General features: G+C 47.8%; 1 protein-coding gene and 1 long non-coding RNA gene across 14 annotated transcripts in view; one reads left to right on the forward strand and one right to left on the reverse strand.

Annotated features, from left to right (window-relative positions):
* The window catches only part of MSI1 (musashi RNA binding protein 1), a 287,638-nt gene that overhangs the window by 180,859 nt on the left and 93,681 nt on the right, over positions 1–13,098 (reverse strand). For 11 of the 12 annotated variants that reach the window (XM_069619758.1, XM_069619754.1, XM_069619761.1 and 8 more), the window contains exon 5: positions 7,765–7,806. The exons of the other annotated variant lie outside the window; for it this stretch is intronic. In XM_069619758.1, coding sequence (XP_069475859.1) covers positions 7,765–7,806 — 42 coding nt within the window. The remainder of the gene's footprint in view (positions 1–7,764; positions 7,807–13,098) is intronic. 12 annotated transcript variants of the gene reach the window in all.
* LOC138492537 (uncharacterized) overlaps positions 1–13,098 on the forward strand; it is a 209,045-nt gene that overhangs the window by 132,966 nt on the left and 62,981 nt on the right. The gene's annotated exons all lie outside the window — the stretch shown is intronic.

Below are 13,098 nucleotides of genomic sequence, written 5' to 3' on the forward strand. Positions count from 1 at the left end.
TAGCCGGGACTGAACTGGCGGGTTTGAATAGTGACACAGTCGCATTCTCTCGTTTTAAACCCAAACCATTTTGTTACACTTGTTTCAATAAAACTAATAGAATGATAGCATACAAGTTAAAAGCACTTCACTCGCGGAACATAATTGGGGCCTGAAGGATGAATAGTGTGCCATACACCAGGTAAATGTCATGAGTTACAAGTTGTATCCAACTAATTCGCACCCCATTTTCCACAGACAACCAGCAGATAGCGATTGCTAGATTTCTTATTTACATGGCGTGTTCCGTCACAGGGTTCCAGATTAACTCGAGGAACCACTTGAGATAGATATTACTGCCAAAGAAATAGCTATGGTCATAACCGTTCTCTCAATAAACAAGAAACTAGGCCCAGGCGTTTAGACAAACTTCTTTTGCAAAATAATTCAATGAATTCTCATTCCCCAAATGGTTTGTCTATTCAACCACTTCCAAAAGACTGACTAGGTCACTTGCACAATTGAGGATTTTTCTCTGTCCCTCTTACAGCTCAAAAGCAATTCTAAATGACAATGCCTGAATCCATTCTAAAATTATAACTAATCGGTTAGCCTCCTTAAGCAGATTGACCCACACCAGACAGGGTTTATCCTCGTTTGGCAAACCCACAAACACATTAGGAGAGTGCTGAACACCATGGGTATAGCCCACAAGTGAGAGGTTTCACTTCTGTTAGGGAGATTTTCTTTTTGCAAATCTTACACTCTCCTTCCTGACCCTCCCATTACCTGGACTCCCTGGGATTTTTTTGATTGACTTTGAAGGCGAGTGCGTCTTTTTCATCTCACTCACCTCCTGCATTCACTTTTGTTCCGGTGACACTTGACCCTTCTTTTAAAATCCCAGTGTGGGAAGACCTCTAACCCTTTTTTGGTTTACATACTTTGCTATGGCAGCACCCCCACCTTATGTGGTGGGCTGCCAGGGACGCATGCAGTGCCTTTTACAATGTTTTGGGTTCATCTTCCTTTCTGTGTGTAGCACAAATCATCTTACATGGAGTGCTGTGCAGACACTGTGTCCCATTCGCTTTGTTCCAAGTAGAATTTTGCTACTCTCCAGGCATCCGCTGAACAGGATGGTGGGAGCACCTAGTCAGCCTTAACTGAACCACTGCCTTGAGTCTTTGATTGCATTTTGCACATGTCACTACCTAGTCGACCTATCTGAACTACTGCCTTGAGTCTTTGATTGCCTTGCACATGTACCGACCTAGCAAGTCACACCAGAACAGACACCTCCTGGCTAATCTGACTTCCAACCAGTATAAAACGTCACCGCTTACCTCTCAGTGCATTCGTACTACACCTTACAGACGGTTAGGACACTTGGATCACGACAAGCGGCCACTGCCATTTGTCAGCCACCTTATCTACGTTATCATCATAGGGTACCTTACTGTTACCTCCCTTTGCACCTCCACCATCAGCATTGTTAAGATCAACCATCACTACTCTACTATACATTATCCCACCATGCTCCATAGCAACCCATACCTCAATGACCCCGCCTTATGGCTCCAACACTTTGCCACTAAACCAACACCTAATCAACCATGCACTCTTCAAGTTAGGAATCTCAGACTTAGATCTAGACTGCCCCGTGCCCCATGCACTCAGCGTATCCACACTACCATCACTCACTCTACTACACAGAAGACACCACCCCCGATAGCTCCATCTCCACCAAAGAACTCAAGGGTGTCCTCATTAACGCCAGATCCCTCACAGCCCAAGCTCTGGACATCTCTGACCTCATCACCGTCCAAAACCTCGATTTCATTGCCATCACTGAAACTTGGCTACATGCAACTTCTGGCCCACTTCTTGCCCTCGCCATCCCGAATGGATATTCTATCAACAGAGTCGACCGACAGTCCTCCTCCAAAGCAGGTGGAGTCGCGTTCATACATAGAGATAATATTACATTAAGAAATATCCCTAACATCGAGCTTAGCTCTGCAGAATCTCTATCTGTTAAACTCACCCTCTCTCCGACTAATACTGCAACTCTACACCTCATCTATAGACCTCCAGGACCACTTGGCTCCTTCATAGATGAGATCACGGCCATCTTGACCGACAATACTAAGCCTAACTCTCAGAACCTGCTACTAGGTGACCTTAACCTTGGCCTATCCTACCCTAAGGATCACATGGCCACTGAGGTCGCTACCACACTAGCTAATTTGGGCTTCCAGCAACACATTGGCAAACCTACCCATATCAAGGGCAGAACACTTGACTGGATCACTGATCCTAATTGCAACACTTTTATAAGCTCGAACCATGCCTGTGCTTGGTCTGACCACCACATCATCATCATCTTCCACTTACCATCCACCAACCCTCACACCACACCTACCATAGCTCCAGCCATTCCCACAAGGAACAAAAAAGACATTAACAGGGATAAACTACTCCCCCTCATCCTTCCTATCCTGAACAACTGCGCGTCTCAACATAACGACCCCACTGTCTTAGTAGATACTTTCAATCAAACATTGCTTAAAGCTATTGATACTATAGCACCGTTCAAACTACGGAAAGCCAAACAAGCCCACTTGAGCTCTTGGATCACCCCGCAGTTAAGAGTTCTACGTAAAGAAAAGCGTAAGGCTGAATCTCTCTGCAAAAGCCATCCCTGCGACTCTAACAAAGATCGCCTCATCATTACTTCCCACAATTACAAGGAAGCGATCTTACAAGCCAAAAAGGAGCCCTATAACCAGCGTATTTCCCAAGCGGAATCCAACACAAAGGAGTTATTTAAAATCCTTAAAGAATTAGAATCCCCTTACCCTGCTCCCGATACCTGTAGTAAAGACAGTAAGTGGTGCAACAACATCCAAAACACACTCCTCAACAAAATAACCACCCTGCAATCGAAAATAAATGCCAAACAAACCACTCTACTCACCCCCCCCCCCAACTAAACCCTTTACGACTACCACAGCCTCTTTCTCTCACACCCCTTTCAGCTTCACCCCACTCACCATCCCCGAGGTTGAAAACATCATTCGCAACTTAAAACCATCTAACTGCCAAGGTGACTCCTGCCCGGCACCTATCATCAAGGAAGCGGCACATGACCACGCTCCTTTTATAACCAGCTTCATTAACTCTTCATTCCTAACTGGAACAGTACCTAACAACTTAAAGGGCGCATGGGTTATCCCTCTCCTAAAAAAAACGACTCTAGACCCTGAGACACCAACCAACTACAGACCTATCACCACCATACCTTTCCTCCTAAAAATACTAGATAGAGCAGCATATCTACAGATACAGAACTACTTGGAAACAAATAACCTCCTCGGTACAAGACAATCTGGCTTTAGACCCAAGCACGGGACAGAAACAGCACTTTTAGACCTCAAAACTCAAATTTAGGACCTAAAAGACAACTGCAAACTGGCCCTTTTACTCCCATTGGACTTATCCGCGGCCTTCGATTTGGTCAATCACCAAATTCTATGTCAGCACCTGAAATCCGCTGCCCACTTCTCCGATAATGCCACTAACTGGATTAGGTCATTCCTTGACAACAGGCACATGAGAGTATTCTCACCTACCTCATCTGCTGATCCGACACCAGTCCCCTGCGGAGTCCCTCAAGGGTCCTGCGTTTCCCCAACTCTCTACAATGTATTCACCAAACCACTGTTTGATGTGCTTGACCATCTGGGTGTCACCTACACTAATTATGCTGATGACACCCAGATAGTCATTCCCATCACTGGTGACTACATTGTTGACTCCAAAGCCCTCAATGACATTTACCATGTCATCCAAGCCTGGATGGCCCAGCATGAGTTGTGCCTCAACGATGACAAGACAGAGCTTTGCATCTTGGGTACGCAACAGAGACTTGGCAAACTGAGCCCATCGTTCAGCTCCTTCAATATTGACCGTAATTCCATTAAAGTATCCAAAGATACCAAAACCTTAAGAATTTACCTCGACTCCTCACTCACCCTCACTAGACAAACTAATGCAGTGGATGCCGTGTCGGCCTACACTTGCAAGTTGATCACAGCTTGTCCCCCATTCCTTACTACCCAGAACTGCATCACTTTGGCCAGGACCTTGGTTATGTCCAAACTGGACTATTGCAATGCAATGTATCAAGGCACTAACCAGGGTAACCTCAACAAAATTCAGATTACCCAAAATAATGCCATTAGAGCTGCCCTCAACATCCCTAGATCTGCCCAAATCTCAGAAACTAGGAAGAACCTCAACTGGCACTCAGTCGCCCAAAGGATCTCTCTGAAAGCATTGGCCCTCACCTACAAATGCGTAAACAATCAGACCCCTATATATCTAGCCTCTCAATTCACTCAGCACATAACATCGCAAGTACTCAGATCTGCACAAATTCAAGGTCTCATGATTCCTAGATACAAGCTCCAAACAGCTGGAGGCGCTAGCTTCCCAGTTCTGGCAGCTAAACTCTGGAACACCCTAGCACTCACCATCAGAAATCTACCTTCTTTCAACCTATTCAAACACAAAGCTAAGCTCTGGTTAGCTACCTCACACTAACAACTATCCTCTTGATCTTGTGCGTGCCTGCTGGGACCCTGTATTGCATTGCTCCCGCACATTACTGCTTTCGTCGATGCTTTGATATATGTAACGTCAACTGTAACTCTGTCACAACTGTTATGACTACTGTGATTATATGTCATTGCTGTAACGTTCTGTTAAGATATGCGCCCGGTTGCCCTTGGGCCTGGTTTGCGCTATACAAATAAAATAAATACAAATACAAATAGCAGTTACTTTTTGACCTATTTTCTGGATACATTATGGTGGGCTGTCTTTTTAGCTACAATAATGCAATTAAGGGGACCATCTACTCAGACCACTCGAATAGCAGTCTTAGGAGCTGGCTGATGCTCAGTGAGTAGTTTCACATTGATTTCAATCCGTTTTAGGACTGTTTTAGAGTGTTTTTTGCAATCGGTTTCTGCCTAGCTTGGGTTTAATGTGTGTTTTTGTTGACTCCCATCCTGTTTTCTAACTGTTCTGCATCTAGGGTATGCAGCGATGTTATGTTACGTCTCATTTGTTGTTGGCATAGTGCCTGTTCATGGTATCAAAGCGATTTAGGGTGAGCGGCCCTTCAGTAGACCATGGTCTAAACAAACATGGAATTAAAGAGCATTACATTGTAGGCAAATAATATATGTGGTTCATGCAATAGTTTACCCACTAACAGAGATGAATAGTTTAAAGATATTATACAAACTCTGCAATGTAGAGTCATAAGGCGCAATGTGGAATGCTATGCCAGTGACTATGACAGCTGGAATTCATTTCTCGTAGGACTCTGTTATATTTTATGGCTCACAGCCCTAAAGATGGAGTGGGCTATTCGAAAATGAGTATAAATCCCGGGGCAGTTGCAGCTGTGCCATAATTAACACGCACAACATATAAACATATAAACATTGTGTAGCATGCAGTCATACAAACTACATGTAGTTGTGACATATGTTGAAGACAGTAAATGCGTGTCATTCCAGACTTGATAAATATGAATAATAATAAACCAGCCGTTACTAGAACATTACTTGCAACGGATGCGGCCATTGTGCTGCAACCCACAATCTGTGCTTCCAGCCACCCAGTACCCCAAGTGCCATTGGTGATTAATCACGTGGCCTGGACGTTCTGCCCCAATGAAAGAATGAAGACTGGAGCTTGCATGAAGGGGCCCATGGCTACACCAGTTGTTAAAAGTGAACGCCTATGTCGAGAGGTAGTTTGGTCCGCCAAGATCATATAAAGTAGGGTGGGCAACAGGCCCACGTCATCTGGCAAGCTGCCACTCATGCCAGCTGCAGGAGCGACCCAATGCAGACAGATCCATCAGGAATACACTGCCGTGAACCTTTGGTTACAACTATTACTTTTTGAGGCAAGCGGATACATGTTTTCTTGAGAATGTAACCAAGATAATGGTCTTGCTCATTTTGTAAATACTGATGGTACTGAGCCCGGTGACGTCCAGATAAGAAAGTGGGGATCTACATCATAGGTGATAATACACATAACTTGAAACTAGTACGCCGTTTATGGGCTGGACCGTGCTAAGAGGATTACTGACTTATTCCAGAAAAAGTACACTTCAATCAGAGTACGGAATCCCTTTCAGGAGGTAGAGAAGGCCCCGATCATTCTTCAATGGTGTGCTCACCCAGACTCCACAGACAGAACCTTCTTCCAATTGCACACCTCGCTTGCCGTTAACTCCCTTCCTTAAAGCATGGACTGAAAGGGCTCCAGAAACGTGCACATGCAGCGCAATACCACTTATGTTGGTTGTTGGGTAATCCAACGGAAGCCCAAAACATGCATGCTTCGACCAATAAGATTGATCATTTATATAGTCATGCATCACTTAAATAACTAGCTTTATTATTTGCCAACTCAATGGTACACATTTCTATCAGCCTCCGAAGGATTACATCCTGAATAAGCCCTGCCAGTATACAAACCTAAAAGTAGACCTTGGAAAAGTAGAGATGCCTCAGGCAATGACGGCGCCCCCACTCCTTTTCCAACCCCCATCTCATCTGCATTACCTCAGAAATGAGTGAATTTACATCTATGGGGCATACCATGATCAACTGGAGAAAACCCTGAGCACAGACTGTGGGCATCCAGACTCGGCTCTGGGCATCATTCATCATCAACACAGATCCATTATAATGCAGAAAGCTCAGCCTCGGGCGCACGCCGTAGGCAAATACAACAGAAGCCATCAAGCGGATGATCAGGATCGAGGTTCATGAGGAATGACAAATGAAAGTTACTTCCATTATTTACCAAAACTACCAAGTAGATTGGCCGGTTCCTACAGAAGATGGGTCATCAAAGTGGTCTTTGAGAAAAGGGACTAAAACATCCCAGCAAGGAAACCCTGGAAATACTATTTAACCTAAAAACAAAAACATGGCAAGCCATTGATCAGTGTAGCTATATAAGAATTAGTAAGATAACCAAACATTTTCTGCTTCCCGACAAGTGTTCACAATAGCCAGGTGCCATGCTTCAGAGAGGAGCTTAGAATGGCCTTCCTATCGAATGGGACACCCAGCATCACATCCAATGACAGAAGCCACAATTCTCTGGCCAATATTGTGGGCAAAATGATCGGGTCACCCTGTCTGCTGGACTTTTCGGCTCCAGCATGCATAGTAGAATCCACAAAGACTCCACAACCTTTGGCCAATGTGAGGAAGGCCACACCCACCTCAGATCTGATCTTCTTAAGAGGTCGAAGATCTTTCTTTTACTTTTGAAACAGAGGAATTAAAGCTAACAGACTGAATGTACACTCTACTATAAGGGAAACTGAAATAAGCTCCCAATACACTGAAATATCTCATCAAACAACAGTCAAATACATATTTTTATTGGATGTAAGGACAAGTGTTTGGTGTAAACCGAGACATTGAGGTAGAAAGCAGCTGAATATATGTAATTTTCCAGGTGTATATATGGTAACCAGTAATCCTCCAACTTACCCCAACCATAAACTGCCCTGAGGCCCAGGTAAACCAAAAACCAGTGAGGCAAGAATGCATAAGACTGAACGGAACCTGCGCCGCCATAACCCATCAATACAACAATTAACTGCATGGCCCAAATCATGGCAAGGTCAAAACGCAGCACTGCATGCTCAATTGCTGCTATGCACACATCACCTACCTTGGGCTGCGCCCGCCGAGGGAATGCCACCTTGGGATCAATCTGAAAAAGGTAGAAAGTGAGAGTTTACAGATGGCAGCCACAGAAAGGAGGATGGTGGAGCATGTGCAGGCTTATGACATAACAGAAAGCAGCAGAATGTTTACAAGAACCGGTGAGAAGGGCCAAAGCAAAGAGTTTTAAAAGGCAGCTGACAAATAGGAAGACAATGTAGTGTTCACCAGTGTCCGACAGAGCACACTGTTTGCAAGCAGCTGGTGGAGGAGTTGTAGTTAGATGACAGAAGGAAAACAGAGGAATTCTATGACAAGACTGGAGGCGAGCATTATGCTTCAACTTCTTTAATTCACTACTCTTCAGCAGTTTCAACAAAACTTTAAAACCATAACCAACACTGAAAACAGTCTGAACAGACTTTTCCTATTTCCGAACTAAAATCCCCATAGTCTCTGTAGTCCATCATACTCCATGCCCAGTAATAACTACTTCGGTTTCCTGGGCTCCTCCTCTTCTTTTACTGCTCTTCAAGCAGATAAGTACCATTTTAGTTCTCTCCCTACTGTATATGGATAAGTGATGGTTCAGCAGATGTAGGGTAGACACGAAGTACAGTAGATCAGTTAGAGCAATCAGAGAGAGGAATGCAAGAATGGTCTTGTAGTAGAGCTTTTATTGCGAGTGCATGTGTCTTGGCGCGCGGCGGCGCGTAATACAATATTTGCAGAGTTTCCACGTTTCCGTGAACTCGGGCGGCCTTCCCTCGAGTCGCGCGCCCCATGCCGTATGACCGGCACTGTAGGGGGAGGGGGGGGTCAGTCGCGGTCGAGGGAAGCGTAAGCGGTCATCGGCATCGCACTAGAGCAGAGCCCCGAGGCTCCCTTCCCCGGGCGGCGAGTTATACGCGTGCCGAGCCGCGTAGTGGCCCCCTCCCTCGGGGAGGCGGGGCCCTAGCAGCAGTGCGTGAGGAATTGAATCCTCTCGGCCCCCTCCTTCGGGAAGGCAGAGCAACGAGCGCTCAGCTTCCGCGTTCGCTTTAGTAGCAGCGACACGGAACAAAGCGCAATCGAGGAGCCGGGCCCGGCGGTGATACGATTGGGACATTAAATATTTGTGCATGCTACGAGGCGCGACCTCGGGAGTACCTGCAGCACGATCCTGTGATTACTGTTGGACACGCGACCAGCAGCGTGAAGAACACAGAATCAGCCGATACTGAGGAAAAGCCCTTCAATACAGGCCATCCCAGGCTTTTTATAGTAGACTACCTCCCATCCGGTGCAGCCACAATAGGAATATATATTTAAAAAAAAAAACATATATATATTAAAAAAAAAAAGAGTTATTTTCTCTGGACATTAAGAAAATAGGAGAAGGGTCGCTCATACAGACCCCAAAGCATCTAGAGTGTAAGGGCGTGCAGTGACACACAAGGGTACTTCAGGCACATAGCACCCGTGAGAAATGTCGGAATTCGAGTGGAGCGAAGAGGAGCAGTAGTCTGATCTGGCTGCCAGCTTCAAGCAGGTGCTAGGAAGTTCGCTCATTGATGCAGTGGCTCAGAGGGTGAAACCCCTGCAAGACAGGCTGGAGTCCCTAGAGGCGATATTACACCAGCCATTAGAGGATACCGGACGGAGAGGGTGCACGCCCACCGAACCCTCGGAAGTAGGGTCTACGGGGAGTACTAAGGCCCGAAAGAGGAAAGCCCCTCTTGACCCCCAGGGCCCTTCGGATGGGGCAAAGGATAAGGCCCCGGAGGTCGTAGACGCCTTCGCAAAGTTGCGCCAAGCATTCTTGCAGCATCAGACTGTGCCAGACCTCACGACCCCCTCTCCAGGGGACGAAGAATATGGAGTAGAAGACCCAGGCTCAGAAGAGGAGCCAGAGGATGACGGATCTCCCTCCCAGGGAGAGGAGGAGGAGACAGATTGCAGATCCTCTTTCCTCCTCTAGGTTTGCTAAGAAAAGCACCTCGAAGAGGTGGAAGAGGACATGTTTGATCCGGACAGTATCCAGAACCCGAGATCCTCAGACTGGCAGCCCTCACCAAGAGTGGCTCAGTATATGACAAAGAGGTTGCGGAAAGCGCTGGACAAAGAAGTCCGCCAGAGGCTCCGAGTGGAATGGCCGAGACCAGATCTACCAGGGAAGGTGGCCGAGACGCCTGAACTGGACCCTAAAATGTTGACTTTCGTCTCGAAAACTGCCAAGGACCCACGGAAGGGTATTGATAGGTCTTGGAGGAGTGGCAAGGAGAAGGTGTTGGACCTAGCCGGGCCTCTAGCAAAGATAATGGACTTGGCCGAAAGAGCCAAAGACACCAGGGAGGAAGTAGACCCCGACGTCCTAGCAAGTTGGGCACAGAGAGCCGTGTGCCTCCTAGGGAACGCGAACTGCGCCATCGCATCAGAGCGCCGAAGAGGCCTCTTATTGAAGATCGACTCAAAGCTAAGTGATTTAGCTTCGTACGAGGCCCGAGAAGCGGCGCAAGGACTCCTGTTCGGGGAGACCTTTGGCAAAGAAATGGGCCGTTTTGTGGGCACCTACGCGTCGCTGGAGAAGGCGCAGGCATCCATTCGGAAGATCCCCAATCGAGTTTTTGGAGGGACCAGTCGCCACAGAGGTCGCTCAACTGGTCACAACCAAGGGGGAAGAAGACCTCAGAATCCCAGGGCCCAATACTGGGAGAATAGACAACAGGACTCCTTCTTCCCGTCCAGAGGACGCTTCCCGAGAGGTCGTAGAGGAAGAGGAGCGGGTCGAGGACAAGGATTCACCCAAAGTGAGAGCAGCGTATTATCCTCCAGTGGGAAGGAGAACAAGCATGTTCTTGAGAAACTGGCGCGAGCTTTCCAGCGACACCTGGGTATTGCAGGCAGTGGGAGGTATGCGCATAGAGTTCATGCAGCTTCCCGTGCAAGAGCGCAGGCCCCACCAGCCGTGGTTGGAGCGCGCAGAACCGAGCCTCCTAGATCAGTGCCTGCTAGCGGCAAAGAACGCCATAGAAAGATGTCCGGGAGACCCCGCGTTCATAAGCAACATGTTCCTGGTGCACAGAAAAGAGAAAGTGCGTCCAGTCATAAACTTGAAAGCGTTAAACGGGTGGATAGTATACCGCCACTTCAAGATGGAGGGCATCCACCAGCTCCGAGACTCCCTCCGAGAAAAGGACTGGTTGATGAGGCTAGATCTGAAGGATGCATACCTGACTATCCCGATGGCAGAGGAGTTCAGAACCTTCCTAGCTTTTCGTTGGAAAGGACAGCTTTGGCAATTCAAGACTATGCTCTTCGGGCTTGCCTCAGCGCCATGGGCCTTCACCAAAGTGATGAGGCCAGTAGCTGCGGCTATAAGGAAGAAAGGGATAAGGATGATCATTTATCTGGATGATCTCCTGCTTCAAGCCGAAGAGCGAGAAACCCTCAAGTATCAGACGAAATGGGTTCTAGACCTGTTATCGTCCCTAGGATTCTTGGTGAACTAGGAGAAATCGGACACCATACTGGCGCAGAGACTAGACTTTCTGGATTTCATACTGGATACCAGAAAAGCAATGCTCGAGCTTCCAGCTCGCAAAATCCGCGACATCAAGAGGGAGATCAGAGGATGTCTGCGGAGTCAGATAGTGTCATTGCGGACTCTGGCGAGGATTGTAGGGCTGTTAGTGGCTTCCATCCAAGCCATTTTTCCAGGTCTGCTCCACTATCGAGCGCTGCAAAGGTTGAAGATAAAACACCTGCAGCAAGGCCTGAGATATCACCAATCGGTCCCGCTGGATCAGGAATCCAGGACGGAACTGGAATGGTGGTTGCAGAAAATGGACGCCTGGAATGGACGTGTCATTTTCGGAGACAGACCGGATTTAGTCATAGAATCCGACGCCAGCCGGCTAGGCTGGGGCGCAAGGTGCGGAGACCTGCAGACAGGAGGGAAATGGAGCGAGGAGGAGCTCCAGTTGCATATAAATTGCCTAGAGCGATCAGAGCCTTCACGAAAGGGAGGTTAAAATCTTGTATCCTGTTGAAGATGGACAACATATCGGCACTCCGGTACATAAATCACCTGGGTGGTACCAGATCCAGGATGCTAGCCGAACTAGCGAAGGACTTCTGGCACTTTTGCCTGCAGTCAGAGATGTCCATCACAGCGGAATATCTTCCCGGGACGCTGAACGTCTCAGCGGACTGGAACTCTCGATACCTCACGGATTCCAGCGATTGGAGGCTGGATCCAGCGATATTTCAGAGGATGAGCGAGAGATGGGGACCGATGCACATAGACCTCTTTGCATCGCGACTGAACGCCCAATTAACGGAGTACTTCAGCTGGAGGCTAGACCCGGGAGCTCTAGGGACAGATGCGTTCCTGCAGGATTGGGGCAGAGGTCCACACTACGCGTTTCCCCCGTTTATGATGCTGATCAGAGTTCTAGCGAAGTGTTGGAGGGAGACGGCGGAGTTGCTATTAGTAGCGCCGTGTTGGAAGTCACAAGTGTGGTTCCCGGCTCTCATGGAGCTAGTAGTGGATTACCCGAGGATGCTCCCAGAGGAGGAGCACCTGCTCACGAACCCAGCTAGGTCGTATCACCCTCTGAGAGTGAAGGGGGCTCTCCCGCTCGTCGCGTGCAGGATATCAAGAGACGCTGGGCGTTGCCAGGCATTTCGTCTCAAGCTGCACAGCTCATCGCTGAGTCCTGGGCACCATCCACTAGGAGGAGCTACGACGCGGCTTGGGCCAAGTGGACGAGCTGGTGCAGAGGGAGAAGTGTTCATCCTGTTTCTGTGCCTGCAGTGATGATTCTGAACTTTTTAGCTCAATTGTTGCATGACAGGAAGGCGTTCCGCACCATAGGAGTGTACAGGTCCGCTATATTCGCAGGGCACCTTCCTATCGAAGGAGTGCCGGCGGGCGAGCACCCAGCAGTAATCCGGCTTATTCGAGGAGCAAAGTTTAGAGTGCCTCCGGAGCCTCTGTATAAGACTGTCTGGGATGTTCTAAAGGTGCTTAAGCTCTTGGAGAGTTGGCCTAGCAACAAATAATTATCTCTGAAACAGTTATCAGGGAAGTTGGCTATGTTATTATGCCTAGTGTCTTGTAAACGAGTGTCAGACGTGAAGGCGCTGGATATTGACAGGAGGTCATTTGGGCCACAGGGTGTGACATTCTCTATAGTGGGAAGAACGAAGACAGGAACTTAGTCAGTGCACTACCCATATTTCACGAGCAGAGCCAAATGGTGCATAGCAAGCTGCGTGAAGGAATACGAGGGTAGGACAGCAGAATTCAGAGCAGCGGGTACGAAGCAGTTACTGATAGCGCGTAGAAGACCCTTCA

Source organism: Ambystoma mexicanum, chromosome 10 (assembly GCF_040938575.1).
Source record: "Ambystoma mexicanum isolate Mex_15411 chromosome 10, UKY_AmexF1_1, whole genome shotgun sequence".
NCBI lineage: Eukaryota > Metazoa > Chordata > Amphibia > Caudata > Ambystomatidae > Ambystoma > Ambystoma mexicanum.